The sequence below is a fragment of the Callorhinus ursinus genome, unplaced genomic scaffold, assembly GCF_003265705.2.
Source record: "Callorhinus ursinus isolate GAN/ISIS: 27379988/994484 unplaced genomic scaffold, GSC_fseal_2.0 scaffold1, whole genome shotgun sequence".
Taxonomy (NCBI): domain Eukaryota; kingdom Metazoa; phylum Chordata; class Mammalia; order Carnivora; family Otariidae; genus Callorhinus; species Callorhinus ursinus.
The window spans coordinates 60,916,841-60,936,052 of record NW_027397063.1 but is presented as its reverse complement, the minus strand read 5'-3'; the positions used below and the strand labels follow the sequence as shown (position 1 = coordinate 60,936,052).

Genomic DNA, 19,212 nt, shown 5'->3' with positions numbered 1-19,212 from the left:
AAAATTAATATACACATAATTTTTTTAAAGATTTTATTTATTTGAGAGAGAGAATGAGAGAGAGAGAGAGTAAATGAGAGGGGGGAAGGTCAGAGGGAGGAGCAGACTCCCTGCTGAGCAGGGAGTCTGATGCGGGACTCGATCCCGGGACTCCAGGATCATGACCTGAGCCGAGGGCAGTTGCTCAACCAACTGAGCCACTCAGGCGCCCCCACAAATAATTTTTTTTATACAAACAATAGGCATTAGGACTAATTATGGAAGAAAAAGTATACATTCAGAATAACAACTAAAAATATAAAATGCCTGGGGACGGGCTACTTGAAGAAAATTTTGAAACTCTACTGAGGGATAAAAAGAAAATTTGAATCAGTTCAAATTTTTGGTAGGAAGTCATAATACAAAGCCGTCATTTCACTATAAAAATAAAATTGATTTTTGTTTATTGATTTAATATTTTATGATCTGGCTGAACTTATTTCTTGTGACCTTGCTGAACTCGCTTATTAGTTTACTTCCAGTTTGTTGAGAGTTTTTATTGTGAATAGGTGTTGAATTTTTTCAGATGCTTTTTTTCTGTGTCTCTTGAGACAACCATGTGGTTTTTGTCCTATATTCTCGTAATATAGTGTATTACCTTATTTGATTTTCAGATGTTAAACCACCTTTGCATCCATGGGATGTATCCTACTTGGTCATGGTGTATAGACCTTTTTAAATGTTGCTAGATTCAGTTTGCTAATATTCTGTAAGTGTTTTTGTATCTAATTTTATAATTGTAGACACTGCTGAGTAGTTTCATGTGATGTCTTTGACTTTGGTATCAGAGTAACTCTGGCTTCATGGATTGAGTTCCAGAATGTACTGTCTTCCTCTGTTTTGTGAAGGCGTTTGTGAAGGATTGGTATTTCTTTAAATTTTTGATGGAATTCATCAGTGAAGCCATTTAGGCCTGTTCTTTTCTTTGTGGGAAATTTAAAAATACTAATTCAGTTTGTTTATTTGTTATATTCAGATTTTTCTGTTTCCTCTTTAGTCAGTTTTGATAATACATGTCTTTTTAGGAATTTGTCCATTTTATAAAAGTTGTGTAATTTGTTGGCATAAATTTGTTATATATAAATGTTATAAAGGAAGAAACATCCTTTGTAATTCTTAAATTTTTTTAAGGTGTAATTAACATATAACTTGTATTAGTTTCAGTTGTAGAACTCTTAATTTTTGTGGGGTCAGTGTTACCATCCCTTCTTTCATACCTATTTTTGGGTAATTTGTCTTTTTTCTCTTTGTTCTTAGTTTGCCTAAAAGTTTGTCAATTTTAAAAGAAACCAGGTTTTTCTCTAATTTTGTTTTATAGTTCATTAATTTCTGCTCTGGTCTTTATTATTCCCTTTTGCTTACTTTAGGGTTTAGTTCTTTTTCTGTTTTATTAAGTGGAGGCCTATGTTATTGATTTGAGAATGTTTTTTTCCCAAATATATAAAGTTATAAACTTCTAAGTACTATTTTAGCTGCATTTATGTTATTTATTTTTATTTACTTTTTTAGAGATTTTATTTGTTTATTTGGCAGAGAGAGAGGGAACACAAGCACGGGGAGTGGGAGAGGGAGAAGCAGGCTTCCCGCTGAGCAGGGAGCCCGATGCGGGCTTGATCCCAGGACCCTGGGATCATGACCTGAGCCGAAGGCAGACGTTTAAAGACTGAGCCACCCAAGCGCCCTCATTCTTATGTTTTTTAAAGATGTTGAGAGAAGAAAGGAGAAAAATATATAGAGTCTTTTAGTTTAACCCATGTATTTTCTATTTCTGGTGCTCTTCTTTTTTTCCTGTGTACTTGAATCTGTTGTCTTTTCCTGAAAGCCAAAAGCTTGATGGATTTCCTTTAGTATTTCTTGTTAGGCAGGTTTGCTAGCAAAAAAGTCTCTAAGCCTTTTTTGTCTGAGATACTCTTTATTATGCCTTCATTATTGGAGGATAATTCTTTTGTCTTCTTGGTTGACAGCTTTTTTCTTTCAGCACTTTGAATGTCATTCCATTGTCTTCTGGCTTCTATTGTTTCTGATTGAAAGTCAGCTGTTAATCATGTTGGGTCCCTGCGCATGCTGAGTGATTTTTCTCTTTGTGCTTGCATTATTTTCTCTTTGTGTTTGCTTTCACCAGTTTGACTATGATGTGTCTAAGTGTGGGCCTTTTTGTATTTATCCTACTTGAGATTCATTGAGCTCCTAAGGCCTGTAGATTTGATTTCTTTTTACTAAAATATGGGAAGTTTTGGCTGGTATTTTATTAAAATTTTTTTCCCTGTCCTTTCTGTCCTCTCCTTCTGGGACTCCAGAAATGTTAATAAATTGGTCTCCAAGGCTCTGTTCAATTTTCTTCAACTTATTTTCTCTTTCTCTCTTTTTTTTTTTAAAGATTTTACTTATTTATTTGACAGAGAGACAGCGAGAGAGAGGGAACACAAGCAGGGGGAGTGGGAGAGGGAGAAGCAGGCTTCCCGCTGAGCAGGGAGCCCGATGCGGGGCTCAATCCCAGGACCCTGGGATCATGACCGGAGCTGAAGGCAGATCCTTAACGACTGAGCCACCCAGGTGCCCCTCTCTGTTCTTTAGATTGGATAATTTCAGTAGATAGTCTTCAAGGTCATTGATTTTTCTGCCATTTTGAATCTGTCATTGAGCCCTGCTAGTAAATATTTTGTTTTAGTTACTGTTCAACTTCAGAGTTTCCAATGTGGTTCTTTTATGTAATTTCTGCACATTTATTGAGAATCTCTTATTTTGATTATGTTCATAATTAAAAAAATTTAAAATGTGTTCTTTTCACATATCTGAAATAGATGTTTTGAAAAATTGTTTGCTTAAACCAACATCTGGGGATACTCTGGAAACTGTAGTGACTGCTATTTTCTGTTAATATTTAGATCATATTTTTCATTTTTTTGTAATCTTGTAATTTTTTGTTGCAAACTAGGCCTTTATTTGAGAGAGAGGGAGAGGGAGAGAGAGCACAAGTGGGGAGAGGAGCAGAGGGAGAGGGACAAGCAGACTCAGCTCTAAGCCTGGAGCCCAACATGGGGCTTGATACCATGACCCTGAGATCATGTCCTGAGTTGAAATCAAGAGTCGGATGCTTAACCCACTGAGCCACCCAGGTGCCCTACAAATCTAGTATTTTTAATGACTTATGGTAGGATATTCCATAAACTTGAGTTTGTTTACTATGCTTAGAAATACTGTTAGATTTATTGTGTATAGCTTATGTTCTTCATTTTTCTTTTTCTTTTTTTGGATGTGGTATACCATCTTCCTGTGATTCATGGTTGATTATACTCATTGTCAGCTTTTCCTGTCAAAGGTGACCTGGCTGATTATTATTCTATATTTAAGTATTTAATGGGATTTTTACAACTGAAATTGTTTTTATTGTAAATAAATAAATATTCTGTACATGACTAGTTCTGTTTGTTATTTGTAAGGCCTGGTATTGTGTTTGCTTCCCTCTTCACTTCATAGACTTTGCAAAGCAGATATGAATAGTACTATTAATTGTTTTTTTAATTTTTGCTTTGTCTTTTCTAGCTTTTTAGGTCTGTAACCCTCTGAATTTCCCTCAGCATCACATATCTCTAAAGCTGTAGACTCCAGATTTAGTCAAATTATTCTTTAAAAAAATTTTTTTTATTTTTTTATTTTTTTATTTATTTTTTATTTTTTATTTTTTATTTTTAAGATTTTATTTATTCATTTGACAGAGAGAGATAGTGAGAGCAGGAGCACAAGCAGGGGGAGTGGGAGAGGGAGAAGCAGGCCTCCCACTGAGCAGGGAGCCCGATGCGGGGCTCGATCCCAGGACCCTGGGATCATGACCTGAGCCGAAGGCAGACGCCCAACAACTGAGCCACCCAGGTGCCCCTAAAAAAATTTTTTTTAAAGATTAATTTAGGGGGCGCCTGGGTAGCTCAGATGGTTAAGCGTCTGCCTTTGGCTCAGGTCATAATCCCAGGGTCCTGGGATCGAGTCCTGCATCCTGCTTCTCCCTCTGCCTCTGCGTCTCTCTCTCTCTCTCTCATGAATAAATAAATAAAACATTAAAAAAAAGTTGTTAAAGATTTAGAGAGCGAGAGATCATGGGTGTGTGCATGCGTGGGGGGAGGGGCAGGGCAGAGGGAGAGAGAAGCAGATTCCTTACTGAGTGTGGAGCCTCTTGCAGGGCTCGATCCCAGGACCCCGAGATCATGATCTGAGCTGAAATCAAGAGTTGGCCACTTATCTGACTGAGTGACCCAGGTGCCCCTAGGCAAATTATTTTTTATGAGACCAAGGTTATTTCACAGTTACTACTTACCACTATTTTATCTTCCTGGTTTCAGACTTAAAAGCAAGTCATTGTACTGGTCATTCAGGCATAGCTTCCTATTTACAAAGAATGATCACTTCATTATTCATACAGTTTTTCCATGTTGTATTTGTACAGTATTTTTTCCTTCATGAGTAATGTATTTTGTTGTGTGTTTTTCTTTTTCTTTCTTTTTTTTTTTTTGTAGGACTTGGATGGCATAAGTGATTAAAGTGGTGTTGAGGGTCTCTGAAGCTTACGAAAGGTAGAAACTCAACCATGATTTCTTTTTCAACTCTACAGCATTCCCTTCCTTGAAGTCTTCGTTTTTACCTTAGTCTCAGGTAACGTCAACACTTGTTTTTCACAATCATGAATAAATTAATATTTTCAAATATGAAACCATTTTTGGGTGATAGAATTTCATGTTGATTTTTGTATTATAGTTTGTTTTGATGTTTATATCTGTTAGAAACTTAGGATTTTAATCTTTTTTCTTGAGAAAACTGTTAAGAGAAAATTGAGGAGCAATAATATCATTTTAGGTTTTTAGTTTAGCACAGGAAAATATCTGTAGCTTATTATATAATCTTAAGTTAAATTTAAGTGGGAAGATTTTTTCTCTTTTAACCCTTTTTTTAGCATGGTATTGTATTTTTCACCCACTTATCATTAACACATACAAACCCATGTTAAATTTTTCAGAATTTCTATGGAAACTCTGTTTTCATATGTGGGAAAACTAGTTAAACCTGTTAATCAAATTTAATGGTGTTTGACATATAATTTATAAAATATGAAAAAAAATACTAGTTACTGTACATTGTACATACTGTATGTTTGCCTAATCATTTATATTAGAGATATTTGTTAAAATATAGACATGGCCACGGTGACAGAGGCTTTAAAGGTAGAAATATATTATTTGAAAAGTCCGTGTAAACAATCTTGAGATTTTATAGAGGCTCTAGAATCATCATACCCTGGACGTCTTTGTCTTGCTCTGCTATTCTTAACAGGTGGCTTCTCCCTTGTCCCAGATGGTTACCATTATGTCTGTCAACAGGAAGAAGGAAGGACATTTTCCTTCCCTTTAAGAGGAGTTATGTATATCATTTCTGCTCATATTCCAGTGGTTATAACATTGTCACATGACCACAATCAGCTGTAAAGGAGGCTGGGAAATGAGTCTTACCTAGGTAGCCATGTGTCTCACTTAATATTTTATTACTAGGCAAGAAGGAGAGAACAGGTTGGTGGGGGGAGAAGGGGGAATTTGTTGTTTGTTATATTAGGGTTTGTGTCAGATTTACTTTCCATTAACTAGTTTGGATTAACATTAAAATACAATTTTTATTGTCTAAGCCATTAACTTTTGGCCTGGGACATACTTTGGAAATTGTGCTTATTTGCATTCTGAGACAGTTCAAGTTTTGTGACTAGTCATTTTGCCTTTTTTTTTTTTTTTTTTGACTAAACACTGCTGGTCTTGATAAGATAGAATAAGGTATTAGAAGTTAGAATTGACTTTGAGATAATTCCTCATTTTGTTTCACTGCCATTAGGGTGAAATGATTTGTCTATTTTTTATTTATTTTTTAAATTTTATTTATTTGACAGAGACACAGCAAGAGAGGGAACATAAGCAGAGGGAGTGGGAGAGGGAGAAGCAGGCTTCCCACTGAGCAGGGAGCCCGACTGGGGGCTCGACCCCAGGACTCTGGCATCATGACCTGAGCTGAAGGCAGACACTTAAATGACTGAGCCACCCAGGCGTCCCTGTCTATTATTTTAGACTCTAAAACAATTGGGTGGGGGCCTTGGATGGGAGGATCTTTTCAGATGCACATAGAGCTAAATGATCTATAACTAGCTCCTTCTAATTCTAAAGAGTCTGTTATTCTAAATGTTTAGATACGATCAGAACAACTTAATCTCAGGGACATTATACACTTCAAATAGTTCTTTTTAGATGAAAAATATGTCATCATACATTGTATTTTATGGTTTTTGTCCTGTTGTAAATACTGTATTTTGAAACAAGTATCAAATACTATATATTCTATTATAGAATTTATTAAAGGGTTGGAAACTAGTTGTCAATTTTCCACCATATTTTATGTTAATATATTTTAACCTTGGTACCCTTTTTAAGAGATTTGAATAACAGTTTTGATAAATTTATGTACTTGTGTACAGTATTTATAGTAGTCCTGTTGACCTAAGATTATTACTGAATAGTGTAAGATATTATAGGTGTTTTTGGTATTGAAGGTGAAATTACATCCTTAGTTCTGTACTTAACAAATAGGGTTTGTATTATTAAAGTGAGAGCATTTATCTTAAGTTTAAAAAATGTTCATATTAACAGTTAGCACTTCTCTGTTCTGAAACAAGTTTTGGTTACTATGTAGTACATATTAAAAATAACTTAAGTGTTTAATGCTCATAGTGTACAGTGAAGTTTGTTTTAAGAAGTGTTTTTGATACTCCTTTTATTATACAAAACTGTAGAAACTTCATAGTTTCCTAACAGAATAAGTATTTTTAACATTAATGTTTGAATTGTTGATATTGGCATAAGATGTGATGTGTGAAACAACTAGATCCAGCAGAATGTAGGGTTCTGTTTTGTTTGGACTTTTTTTTTTTTTATCCCCCGCCCCCTTTTTCAATATAAATTACAGCTGTTTCTTAAACAGTATGAGTTGCCAAAAATTTGATGTTTTAATATTTATAGATACCACTATTTTCTTGTTACATTGTTTTGGAAGACTTTGGTGTTGAGTATTTGGAATATAGAATATGCTTAGATTCTGCTTTATTTGAGGGGGATGCAGGCATATAGAGATGCCTGTTAATTTTGACTTAAATATTTACAAATTACTTTTCTGTGGTTAAAAATGGGTCAGAGGTTTTTCTTGTTATATTGTATAAAATGATGGATCTTAGCCTATACTTTCTTATTTAATGTCTTTAATTGTTGCTAGCAATGATCAGAAAGACCATTTTGTCCATTGCCATTATTATAAATGATGCCCCTGTTGGAATGTTTTGAATCAGTAGTAATTTAAAAATCATCAAAGTGTAGTTTACAAGATATACTTTATAGGTGCAAAATGGTAGTTATACAAAGGTGTATCTGAAGGGGTTTCTGAATGTGGAATATGTCTAGACAAGAAGTAGACTTTGTTTTTAAATTAGCGATGAAGCATTGTTTGCATAGATAAAACTATCCTTTTGAAGGATGAAAGAGAACAGGAAACTTCTTAAGAATGACTAGTGACAGATTGTTAATTCCATATTGATCATGGTTTGCTTTGTCTAACCAGTTGATCTTGAGGCTGACTGATATTTGTGTTTCCAATGCTGGTAATTTTTAAGGTGTAATTTCTCACTGACTCGTACATGGGTTAGAAATGTTAATATCCAAATTAATATAACTGGCATCTTCCAGACAACAAGGAGTTTGCTGAAAATGCTTTGGGTCAGAAGTAATTTGTAAAACCTAGCTTTTCTGTTTCAGAATAGGTTCCTTTGAGTACTTTTCTTCTACATTCAGGTGAGGTTTATAGGTTGAATAGGTTCTGGTACAAGGCAGGGTATTGTTGATTTGGGAGAATATTTTGAGTTGGAAATTATTCTTTTTTTGGAAAACAATGATGTTTAATTCTTAAGCTTGCCCACTATAATCTGTTTTGAGTCATAATGTTGGAAGCTCTACATTGTTCAATAAAAGTTGGTGGAAAATAATACACAACCAAACTAAATAAATAAAACAGAAAAGCAGTATCTTTAAGTGAGAAATATTTCATTCATGTTTGAATGCAAGATTTAATTAAAGGTGATAAAGTGGCAGATGAATATTTGTGTACGTTCTGAAGGGGAACTAGGTGCTTTCAAAAATTTTAGAGGATTACGGCAGAAGTCTTCCAAATCTGGTTTCACCTTAAAATGTACAGCCCTCTTTTCTTTGATACAGGTATATCTTTAGAACCACTCCTATATTAGCCACATTTAGGATTATTTTGTTTGATTTCCAAGTGAAAATGGTGAGGTAAAAGAGGAAGGGAGTTTCCTGAAGTAACTTGGTAAAGGTTTGAAGAAAGAATGGAAGGATTAAGACAGTGTATGTAAGCCTATGAAAAAAAGAATGACAGGAGAAATTTACTAAGGTGTGAGTAATGGGTGGAAGTGGGAAAGTAGCAAATGTAGGAAGTGTCCATTCCTTCCAAAGGAGAAAAAGGGATTTCGTGTCACAAAGTTCTCCTGTGGTACCATGTGGTGGGAGTAGCCAGCTAAGGAGACTTGGATTGCTTTACCAAGCCAAGCAGTGGTGACAGAGTGGCCTCAGAGTAGGTGAGTGACAAGAGGAGGAGTTCTGTGAGTTCTTTTTTTTTTTTAATTTTTTTAAATTTATTTATTTGAGAGAAAATGAGAGAGAGAGAGAGAGCATGAGAGGGGGGAGGGTCAGAGGGAGAAGCAGACTCCCTGCTGAGCAAGGAGCCCGATGCGGGACCCTATCCTGGGACTCCAGGATCATGACCTGAGCTGAAGGCAGTCGCTTAACCAACTGAGCCACCCAGGCGCCCTATGTGAGTTCTTAATGTGTTCAGATCCTTTTCCAAGATGGGAAGTTTAGTATAGTGAGGCAAAAAGTGCACTAAACCAGCTAAGTCCGTATTGAAATACCTTCTAGTGTACCTCCTAGCTATGACTTGGGGTAAACCCGTTTCTTTATCTGTTAAATGGGGATATACTGTTACTGTCTTGAGTGTTACTCTACGTGTTAAGTGATGTCACATATATAAATGTACCCAGCAGTGTCTTACAGCTAGTAGATCCTCAGCACATATTAGTTGTCCTTCCTCTCCAGGTTATGATAATCTCTGAACTTTATAATATAGACCCAAACCTATTAATAAATTCAGAAACATATTTTCCTTATTAATTGCATAGAACTCCCTTAAAAAAATCAGTAGGCACTTTAAGTGCCTTGCAGAGTTGATTAAAAATGAGAAGTAGTGGCCAGCTTGTCCATATGTTATGCTTCTGTCAACTTTGTCTTCTGAAAGCAAACCCAAACAGTCCCCTCAGTTTAGAAATAATTATCACAAATGCTTGTATTAAAAGCGCATGTGTTTAATTCTTTATTGAAAACCCTGAGTCAAAGCTTATTTACTCCATTTCATCTTACAAATCTATAAAGCTTACTTTTTAATTGCTTGCACACAGTTGATTAGAAGCATTAAATTAGAAGGTGATGACAAGGAGAGTCAGCTGTCCCTTCTGGAAGAAGGAGAAAGTGATGGCTAATAATTTATGTTCTCTTTGAGTAGAGCATTGCCATGAGGCTTAAATGAGTAGGGGTTACCTAATTGGCCACAATTTGAATTACTTTTACACAGCTGAACCATACATTTTTCAGTAGGAGAGGCTGGTAAGAAGTGTGTGGGAATCATTGAATAGAGCAGGAAACTGTATTGTGGCCCCCTAAATATCCCTGTTGCTGTACCTGTCAGCTTTTTTGACAGAGAGGGAGATGGAGATGAGGGAAGAATATAGCTTGGAAGGGGGAAAAGAATGCAGTTTGAAGTAATCTGCTAAAGGGAGATTTAGGAGAAATTGCCCCGAGGTGGGCTGGCCTCTTCCTTCTTTTCACTCTTTTGCTATGTTCTGGTTTTTAATGATTTCTGTTCTGGGTAACTCTAAACTTCAGAAGAAAGAGAGTTATCCCTTTAAGCTGAATTAGCCCTAGGACATCATTGTCCATCTTGTCTCAGCTCTTAACAGCTGTGATGTTTTAAACTCTTTGTCAGCTGCCCAGGGTTCCTTACAAAAGAATGTGTTGTCACAAGGAACTCAGGATGACTGGTTGCTTATTACTCCATCTAGCCCTTCTTTTTCCCCAGTTGGACAGAGGCTCCTGGGAACACAAATTAATTGTTTCTTTCTTTTTTTCTTCTAGAGCAGGCTCTTATGTGAGTGACATGATTTAAAGGAACCATTATTTCTTTCTTCCTCTCTGCTGTGTAATATCCCTAACACCTGAATTTCCATTAATTGTATAGATGTTTGGGTCAAAAAACATTAGTTGGCTTTTTGACAGTTTAGTAGGAAGAGACATTTAACTATTTGCATTTTATTTTAATTTTTTAAAGATTTTATTTATTTGACAGAGAGAGCACAAGCAGAGGGAGAGGGAGAAGCAGGCTCCCTGCTGAGCAAGGAGCCTGATGTGAGACTCGATCCCAGGACCTTGGGATTATGACCTGGGCCGAAGGCATCCGCTTAACTGACTGAGCCACCCAGGCTTCCCTAACTATTCACATTGTAGCATGGATTGATTACATCAGTTTCCTTTCTTTACTCCTGGCTGATCCTCCTTGGAAATAACTGAAATTAGAGAAGGGCAGTAGCCTATGTTAACTCTTGAGCATAGGACCTTTTGTTGTATTCAGGCTGTTGAATGTGCTGTGAAACACATGGGAGCTTTGACTGAGACCATGCAGGAGTTAGAAGGCAGAAAGTTAAAGATGATAAGTGCATGTTAAGAGAGTTTCAAGGACAATAAAAAATGGTCTTTCCTTATCATTTTTCATGTGGCTTTGTCCTTTTTCCTTTTGCTATATAGGCTTGGTGAAATTTATTGTTTGAGAACCTTATCTAATTTCCTGTCCAGCTTACTCTGCCCAGTTACTTGTTGAGATGTATGATACAAGTATGGCTCACTTTGTGTATCTTCTTGATTTTTTTCATGTAATGTATCTCAGAGAACTTTTCACTTGGCACATACAGCGGCCTCATTCCTTTTAATGACTGTGTGTATTCCATTGTATGGTTGAATCATAATTAATTGAACAAGTCTTCTATCAGTGGATGCTTAGGTTGTTTCCTGTCTTTTTCCACTAAAGGGTTGTACCAGATACCCTTGTACATACATCTTTGGTTGATTTTGATGAATTACTTTATAGGATTGTGTGTATTCTTAGCAGTGAGGTTGCTGGGTCAAGGGTGCATACAGTTTTCATTTTGATATTTCCAAGGCTTGCTTTAAACCCTTGTCAGAGCAGTGTTCACTGATACTGAAATCTGTTATCTTGGTATTTTCTGGTATTTCAGGGAAGTTGTCTCAAAACAATTTCTCAGCTAGCCAATAACTCAAAATGTATGGATTAATTTGGGGTCATAGGAATAAAACCATACCTAAAAAAGGAAGAGAGATTCCTTTTTCTGTGTCTGTGGCCTGTTTTCAAGCAAATTTTGAAGGTCATATTTGTCTTACATTTAGTCTTTCCACTTCCTTTTCCATTTACTCCCTATATATTGAGGTGTGTTAACTTCCTGTTCCAGGTCCCTCACCCTGGCACTTAATGTAAGCCTACCTTTTTTCCAAAATATTCTCTATCCCCAGAGTATTTTGACTTCCTCAGTACTTACTGTTTTAGCCTCATGTTAGGGATAAGGTTAGTAAAAATTATATTTTAATGTTTGTTTTCATAGGTACATTTTTTGTTAACAATATTTTAGTGGTATAGTTTTAAATCATGCGTATATTAGGATATACTATTTTAAAAAAGTGATGAGATGCATGATCAGAAACAGTGGAGTTGGGGACCATTGCTTTAGGGAAATGTAGACCCTGTGTTGGGTTAAGTCAGCTTCAACTTTGGCTACTTTTTCTTTAACTTTTGTCCTAGGTCAGTTTCTTTAAGTTGCCTTTTTAATGACTTCTTCTACATCTCCCATATTCTTTAAAAGCTCCCCAGTTTTTTGTGTTTTGTTTTTAATAACGATGTTAACAGCGGCTGTAGCAGCAATGAAAAATTGCAGTAAAGGATGGCTTTGTGTAGACATAATTCCCTTTTAAATTAGGGGCTTTCCACATTCTTTAAGAAAACAGTAAAGAGAAGAATATAATTGATTTGGTATGAACCTCCCAAGAAATGGCCAGAATAAGCAAATTTTAGCCCTGTAAGACTCGAGGTCTCACTTACTTGTGGGATAGTTGATTTTCTAAGAAATGTGATAAATAGAATATTAGAAGAGAACAGTTATTTGGTGATTTGTTTAAAATCTTTGTCCTATAGATTTTTTAAAAAGATTTATTTATTTGTGAGAGAGAGCAAGCATGAGTGGGGGTTGAGGGGCACAGAGGGAGAAGCGGATTCCACTGAGCAGAGAGCCTGATGTGGGTGGGGCTTGATCTAAGTTTGCTGCTAAAGATTTTGAAAAGTAAAAATCCGATTCTGGGTCCTTTGTTTTATGTATTCTAGACTGATAATATCTGGTACCAGGGAAGATAAGATTAGCAAGTATGAATTATATTTTTTGTGTTTTTTAACTTTGCTGTTTGTGTTTTTTTGAGCTGTTCCTTTAAGTACAAGTTTCTCAGTAAATGATAACCTTAGTAAATGAAAGAGTATTTAAATTTCAGTAATGTGTTTGTTTGAATGTGATCATTTATTTTACCTACCTGATTGATTTGGGAAAGAGGTAACCAAACTGAAACATAGTTAATGCATTTACTACTTGTGGACCCTTCCCTTTGGGTAGGTTATGTGTTAATTTTACACAGTCGGACAGTAGCAGTCTATTTTGAAAAACTTTGTACAAGTGCTTTCACCCTCTTTAAGATGAAATTTCTTTGATTTCATGATTGTTATGTTAGTTCCTAGAGTAACACAGTGGAATTTGAATTTATAACAAAGTTAGAAGGGCAGATTTAATATTGCCTGTCTTTTCTAAATAATGGAGGAAATAAGGTAATGTAATTATTTGATAGCATGTAGTTCTTATAACCTATTAAATTTAATCATGCGCTGTTAAGATTATATTAGTAATGGAAGTTTAACTTTTATTTCATTTTAACGAATTTAAAAACGTGTAAAAATAAAATTTTATTATAGTAAGTTTTCAAATTAGAGATAAATATAAATATGGAATAATACAATTTAACCACCCAGTGGTAATGTTAATATTGTTAGCATTTTAGAAATCTGTACATTCAAACACATATTTCCTTTAATATATTGGGATATTCCCCCACATTTTCAGATATTTTTCAAGAATATTTTTATTACTGCATACATTCTTTTTGAGCTCCCAACAAACTTATTGAAGTATAATAACTGACAGAAACATGCACATACTGCAGATAAACACTTGAAAACTTTACAAAGTGAGTACACCTGTGCAGTCAGCATTCAACTCAAGAAAAAATACTGCCAGCACCCAGACATCTCCCGTTTCCTACCTATTATAAGAAGCAACCCCCACAGGGTAGCCATTATTCTGATTTTATTTTTAAGAAAAACTGTGAGATATAATTTACACATAATAAAATTCACCCATTTTCAGTGTTCAATTCAGGGATTTTTAGTAAATTTACTGAGTTGTACAGCCATCAGTATAGTTTAAAACATGTATGAATATATTTTAACCAGTTTCATTTTATTGAATACGTAGTGTATTGCCATTTTTTTAATGTAAACTTTAGTGATTTTTCATATATAACTTTCTATGCATTTTGTTTCATCGGGATAGGTTTCTTAAAGTATAATCACCAGTTCAAAGAATATGTGCATTTTTATGGCTTTTGATACATAGTACCAGATTACCTTTGAAAATAATTGAGCTAATTTATTTTCCTATTGTTAGTAAATGAGTGTCTTTTTTTTTTTTTTAACCTACCTCAACATTGGACGTATTTTTTTATTTAAAGAGTCATACCAGTTTGGTGGATGAAATATGGTAGCTCTGTTTTAATGCTCATTTCTTTGATTACTACTGTAAGTGGCTATTCATTTTATATATTTTATATATATAGTGATTTGCCTGATAGTGGTTTGTCAATTTATTTCTTAATGCACCTTTTTTATTTTTAAGACATTTTAATATATTAAAAGATATGAATCCTTTGTTACAAATACTCTCCCCCAGTTTGCTTTATGTCATACTCATTTTTCATAATGAAATAGATTAAGATTTTATGCCTTAATGCCAAAAATGAAAATCTGTATTTTACTCTACCAGACTTTGGAAACTTATCTTGGTAATTTTAAAATTGGAGATGATAATGAATTACATGAATAAAATTTTTCTGTTAAAGTGTGTACCTTTCATAATTGAAATTTTAAAAAAGTATCAAGTAGACATATAAAACTAATTCATTATGCTTTGTTGCCAAACTTGGTCTTTCTAGGCAGTTATACTTAAGCATGAACATTGACGACAAACTGGAAGGATTATTTCTTAAATGTGGCGGCATAGACGAAATGCAGTCTTCCAGGGCAATGGTTGTAATGGGTGGAGTGTCTGGCCAGTCTACCGTGTCTGGGGAACTGCAGGAGTCGGTACTTCAAGACCGGAGTATGCCTCACCAGGAGATCCTTGCTGCAGATGAAGTGTTACAAGAAAGTGAAATGAGACAACAGGATATGATATCACATGATGAACTCATGGTCCATGAGGAGACAGTAAAAAATGATGAAGAGCAGATGGAAACACATGAAAGACTTCCTCAAGGACTACAGTATGCACTTAATGTCCCTGTAAGTAATTCCTTTATAAGATTAATATAACTTATAGTTAGAAGCATAATTAATTTTGTGTTAAGTAATACTTCAAGTCATTGAGGAAATTTCGGAAATTGTTTAAAGGCTTAATAGTTCAAATGGGTGTTCTTGAATTGATATGCTGAATGTTGACAGAAATCACATTTGAAAAAGCAAAGTTAAGTTTTTGTATTATATACGTTTTAGAAACTTATCTTTTCCAGGATAAAATTTATTTCTCTGTCAGGATTACTGTGTATTAAATTTTAAGTGCTTCCGTTTTAAAGATTTTGTTGTAACTTCTGGGTTTCCTTGAGGAGTAGAAAGATTGAATCTTGAGCATAACTAGAGAAAGATCAGACACTTGAGGGGTTTTTCCTTCAAATTCTATAACTTGGCAATTCCTCGTGCCTGTATTTTTTTCCTTATCTTTTTAAAAGGTATATCAGCTCTTTAATTTTTCCTGTTTATCTTAGATGTTATGGTTTAATCACCTAAAGTATTCTTTTTTAGGCACCCATAACTTTTTTGCCTTCTTGTGTTTTTATTTTTACCTGATGACCAGCAAAATCGTAACCATAGTGTAATCTTCTTCTATTCTTTCTGTGATATTAAACCTGGATTTCTTTCAGTATATGTAATATACTGTGCTTTTTCTTTTGCTTCAGAATCTTCATATATCCTGGTTATAATATTCCCCTCAGCCTTACCCCCTCCCTGTTTTTTATCTAGTTAGTGGTTCATCATTATCAGCCTTCCCCTTCTGTTTAGTCCAGGTTGAGTTCCTACAATAGGGACTTGGGGTTACTTGTTCAGTGTCTGTCTCTCTGATAGATTATAGGCTCTATGAGAGCATGAATTTTGTCTTATGTTCCATTGTATCCCCGGTATTGGCACATCGTGTGAATGAATGAATAATACTTATAGTTGTGTTCTAATACATGTGCTCACCAACTTTTACCTAGCCCATTGCAATAGCTTTTTCATGTGTTGGATTATACTAATTGATTTTTGAATGGTGAACCACCCTTATATACCTATAATACATCCCACTTGGTTGTGGTGTATAATTCTTACTATATATCGTTGGGTTCAATTTGCTAATAAGTTGTTGAGGATTTTTGTATCTATGTTCATAATATATATTGGTCTAGTTTTCTTGTAATACTTTCATATCTGATTCTGATATTAGAGTAATCCTGGTCTCATAGAATGATCTAGGAGTATTCCTCTGCTTCTGACTTCTGGAAGAGATTGTAGAGAATTGGTATAATTTCTTCCATAAATGTATGATAGAATTCACCAGCGAGTACTTATGGTCCGGTACTTTATTTTTTGGAAGGTTATTAATTACTGACTCAGTTTCCTTAATAGATGTAGGCCTGTTCAGATTGTTTATTTCTTTTGTGTGAGTTTTTACAGATTGTGTCTTTTAAGGAATTGGTCCCATTTCATCTAGATTATCAAATTTGTGGGCCTGGAGTTGTTCATAATATTCCTTTGTTATCCTTTTAATGTCCATTGTTGTTCAGCAGGTCTCTAGAACTGTTTCATCTTTCAAAACTGAATCTCTGTGCCTATTGGACAACGATTCCCTGTTTTTCTCCAGACCCCAGTAGAGGCTTACTGATTTTTTAAAAATTTTTTTATTGTTATGTTAATCACCATACATTACATCATTAGTTTTTGATGTAGTGTTCCATAATTCATTGTTTGTGCATAACACGCAGTGCTCCACGCAGAATGTGCCCTCTTTAATACCCATCACCAGGCTAACCCATCCCCCCACCCCCCTCCCCTTTAGAACCCTCAGTTTGTTTTTCAGAGTCCATCGTCTCTCATGGTTTGTCTCCCCCTCCGATTTACTCCCCTTCATTCTTCCCCTCCTGCTATCTTCTTTTTCTTTTTTCTTAACATATGTTGCATTATTTGTTTCAGAGGTACAGATCTGTGATTCAACAGTCTTGCACAATTCACAGCGCTCACCATAGCACATACCCTCCCCAATGCCTATCACCCAGCCATCCCAGAGGCTTACTGATTTTATCCCTATTTTAGAAGAGTCAGCTTTTGATTTTCTCTGTTGATTTCTAGTTTTCAGTTTCACTGATTTCTGCTCTAATTTTTATGATTTCTTCTGTTATTTTGGATTAATTTGCTCTTGTTTTCTAGTTTTCTAAGGGGGAAGATTAGATGATTGATTTTAGATCTTTTCTAATATATGCATTCAATGCTATAAATTTCCCTCTAAGCACTGCTTTTACTGGATCCCACAAATTTTGATAAATTGTATTTTTATTTTCATTGAATTCAGTATATCTTTTAATTTCTCCTCAGATTTCTTCTTTGATCCACATGTTATTTAGAAGTGTGTTGTTTAATCTCCAAGTGTTTGGGGATTTTGCAGCTATTTTTCTGTTACTAATTTCCAGATTAATTCTGTTGTTGTCTGAGAGCATATATCATATAATTTCTGTTCTTTGAAATTTGTTTAGGTGTGTTTTATGGCTCTGAAAGTGGTCTGTGAGTGCTCCATGTGAGCTTGAGAAGATTGTGTGTTTTCCTGTTGATGAAGTGGTCTATAGATTGCATTAGCCTTTTTAATAGGACTGATTGTCCTATAAATATAGATTGTCCTATCTGTATTTCATATAGTTTCTGTAGTGATCTTTCTGAATGAGTTTTATATTTCTCACTCCCCTGTGAAAACCTCTTTAGAGGTTCCTGTTGCTAAACAGCTAAAATACAGCCTAATGTAGAGGCAGAAAGAGCCTGTATAATCATGATCAGATCTCTTCTAACAACCCCTTAGACAGTAGTTCAACAGCTTCTCTCCCCCATTTATACATGAAGTGTATCATATTACTTTATTTGCCCAGCTCCACTATGATTTTTTCTATTATTACTTGGGTATATGTTGTATATACTTGTAATATTCTTTGATTGGCAATCTGCTTGTTTTTACTTCTCAGCTGAAAAGATTTCTCTTGTTTGATTTTCATTATGATAGCTAACATTTTGCATTTCTTTGCTTACAAGACTATAAGGTCCCTTTTCTGGATCCTGCCTTCAACCTTTGTGTTCTCAATACCTGGGCTGTAGTAGGCAGTCAAATATTTTTTGAGTGAAAAAAAAAGTGTGTGTGTGTGTGTATGTATTTTTTTTAATTGAGGAAAAGTGTAAAGTGAATGCTCTCAGATGCTAAGTTTAAAGTTCAGAGTTTAGACAACTGCATAGACTTGTATAACCTACAACCCATCAAGATACAGAATATTTCTGTCATCCTAGAAGGTTTCTGTGTGTTTCTTCCTGATCAGTCCCTTTGAGAACTATATGTATATAGAATCATATGTAACTCTTGTGTCTGGCTTCTTTTGCTCAGCACAATGTTTTTGGTTTATCCATATTGGTTGAATGTATACATAAGTAGTTCATTTCCTTTTTATTGTTGATTAATATTCTGTTGTGTTATTGTCCTAAAATCTGTTTATTCATTTCCCCTTTTATGGTCATGTTATCTCTAGTTTTCAACCTTTATGGATAAACCTGCTATGAGTTATGAACATTTTTGTACAAGTCTTTTTTCATTTCTTTTGGGTACTACTTTATACAAGTTAAGGCATCTCTCTTGGGTTCTCATTTTATTTGATGGAGCTAGTGTTTGTCTTTGTGTCAGTATTACACTGTCTTGATTGCTGAATCTTGTGTAGTAAATCTTGAAGTCAGGTAATATGGTCTTCCGTTTTTGTTATTTTTCTTGCAAGACTGTTGTGACCATTTGAGGTTGTTTGTATTTTCATATAAAATATAGAATCAGCCTTTCAGTTTTTATAAAGAGAACCGGCTGGGATTTTATTGGGATTATATTAATTCTACATATTGACTTGATAAAAATCAACATCTAAACAATAGTGGCTTCTAATCCATGAACAGGATATGTTGCTATATTTATGTAGGTTTTCTATAATTTATCTTAGCCTTGTTCTTTTCAGTGTAGAGTTATTGGAAATATTTTAAGTTTATCCCTAAGTATTTTGTGTTTTGGATGTAATTGTCAATGGTATTTTGAAAAATTTCAAAGTTTAATTGTTCATGACTAGTGTATAGAAATGTAGTTGATTCTTTTTAAATTGACCATGTGTCCTCTGACTGTTATATGTACATATAAGTTCTAGTAGTTATTTTGTTGATTCCTTAAGTTTATTCACAGTCACATTGTCTGATCATATTGTTCATGCATTTTACATTTTCCTTTCCAGTATATATCTCCCCCTGCCCCCACGCCCCTACCCTCCACGGTATATATCTCTTCTTTTT

At 34.8% G+C, this 19,212-nt stretch overlaps 1 protein-coding gene across 7 annotated transcripts in view; it reads left to right on the top strand.

Annotated features, from left to right (window-relative positions):
- The window catches only part of ZNF148 (zinc finger protein 148), a 122,021-nt gene that overhangs the window by 35,007 nt on the left and 67,802 nt on the right, over nt 1-19,212 (top strand). For 4 of the 7 annotated variants that reach the window (XM_025875598.2, XM_073894724.1, XM_073894746.1 and 1 more), the window contains 2 exons: nt 4,548-4,683; nt 14,544-14,892. In XM_025875598.2, coding sequence (XP_025731383.1) covers nt 14,560-14,892 — 333 coding nt within the window. In that variant the 5' untranslated portion in view covers nt 4,548-4,683; nt 14,544-14,559. Of the gene's footprint in view, nt 1-2,441; nt 2,593-2,974; nt 3,156-4,547; nt 4,684-14,543; nt 14,893-19,212 lie in introns of those variants that run through there. The other 3 variants (XM_073894726.1, XM_073894734.1, XM_025875605.2) reach the window with 3 other exon arrangements.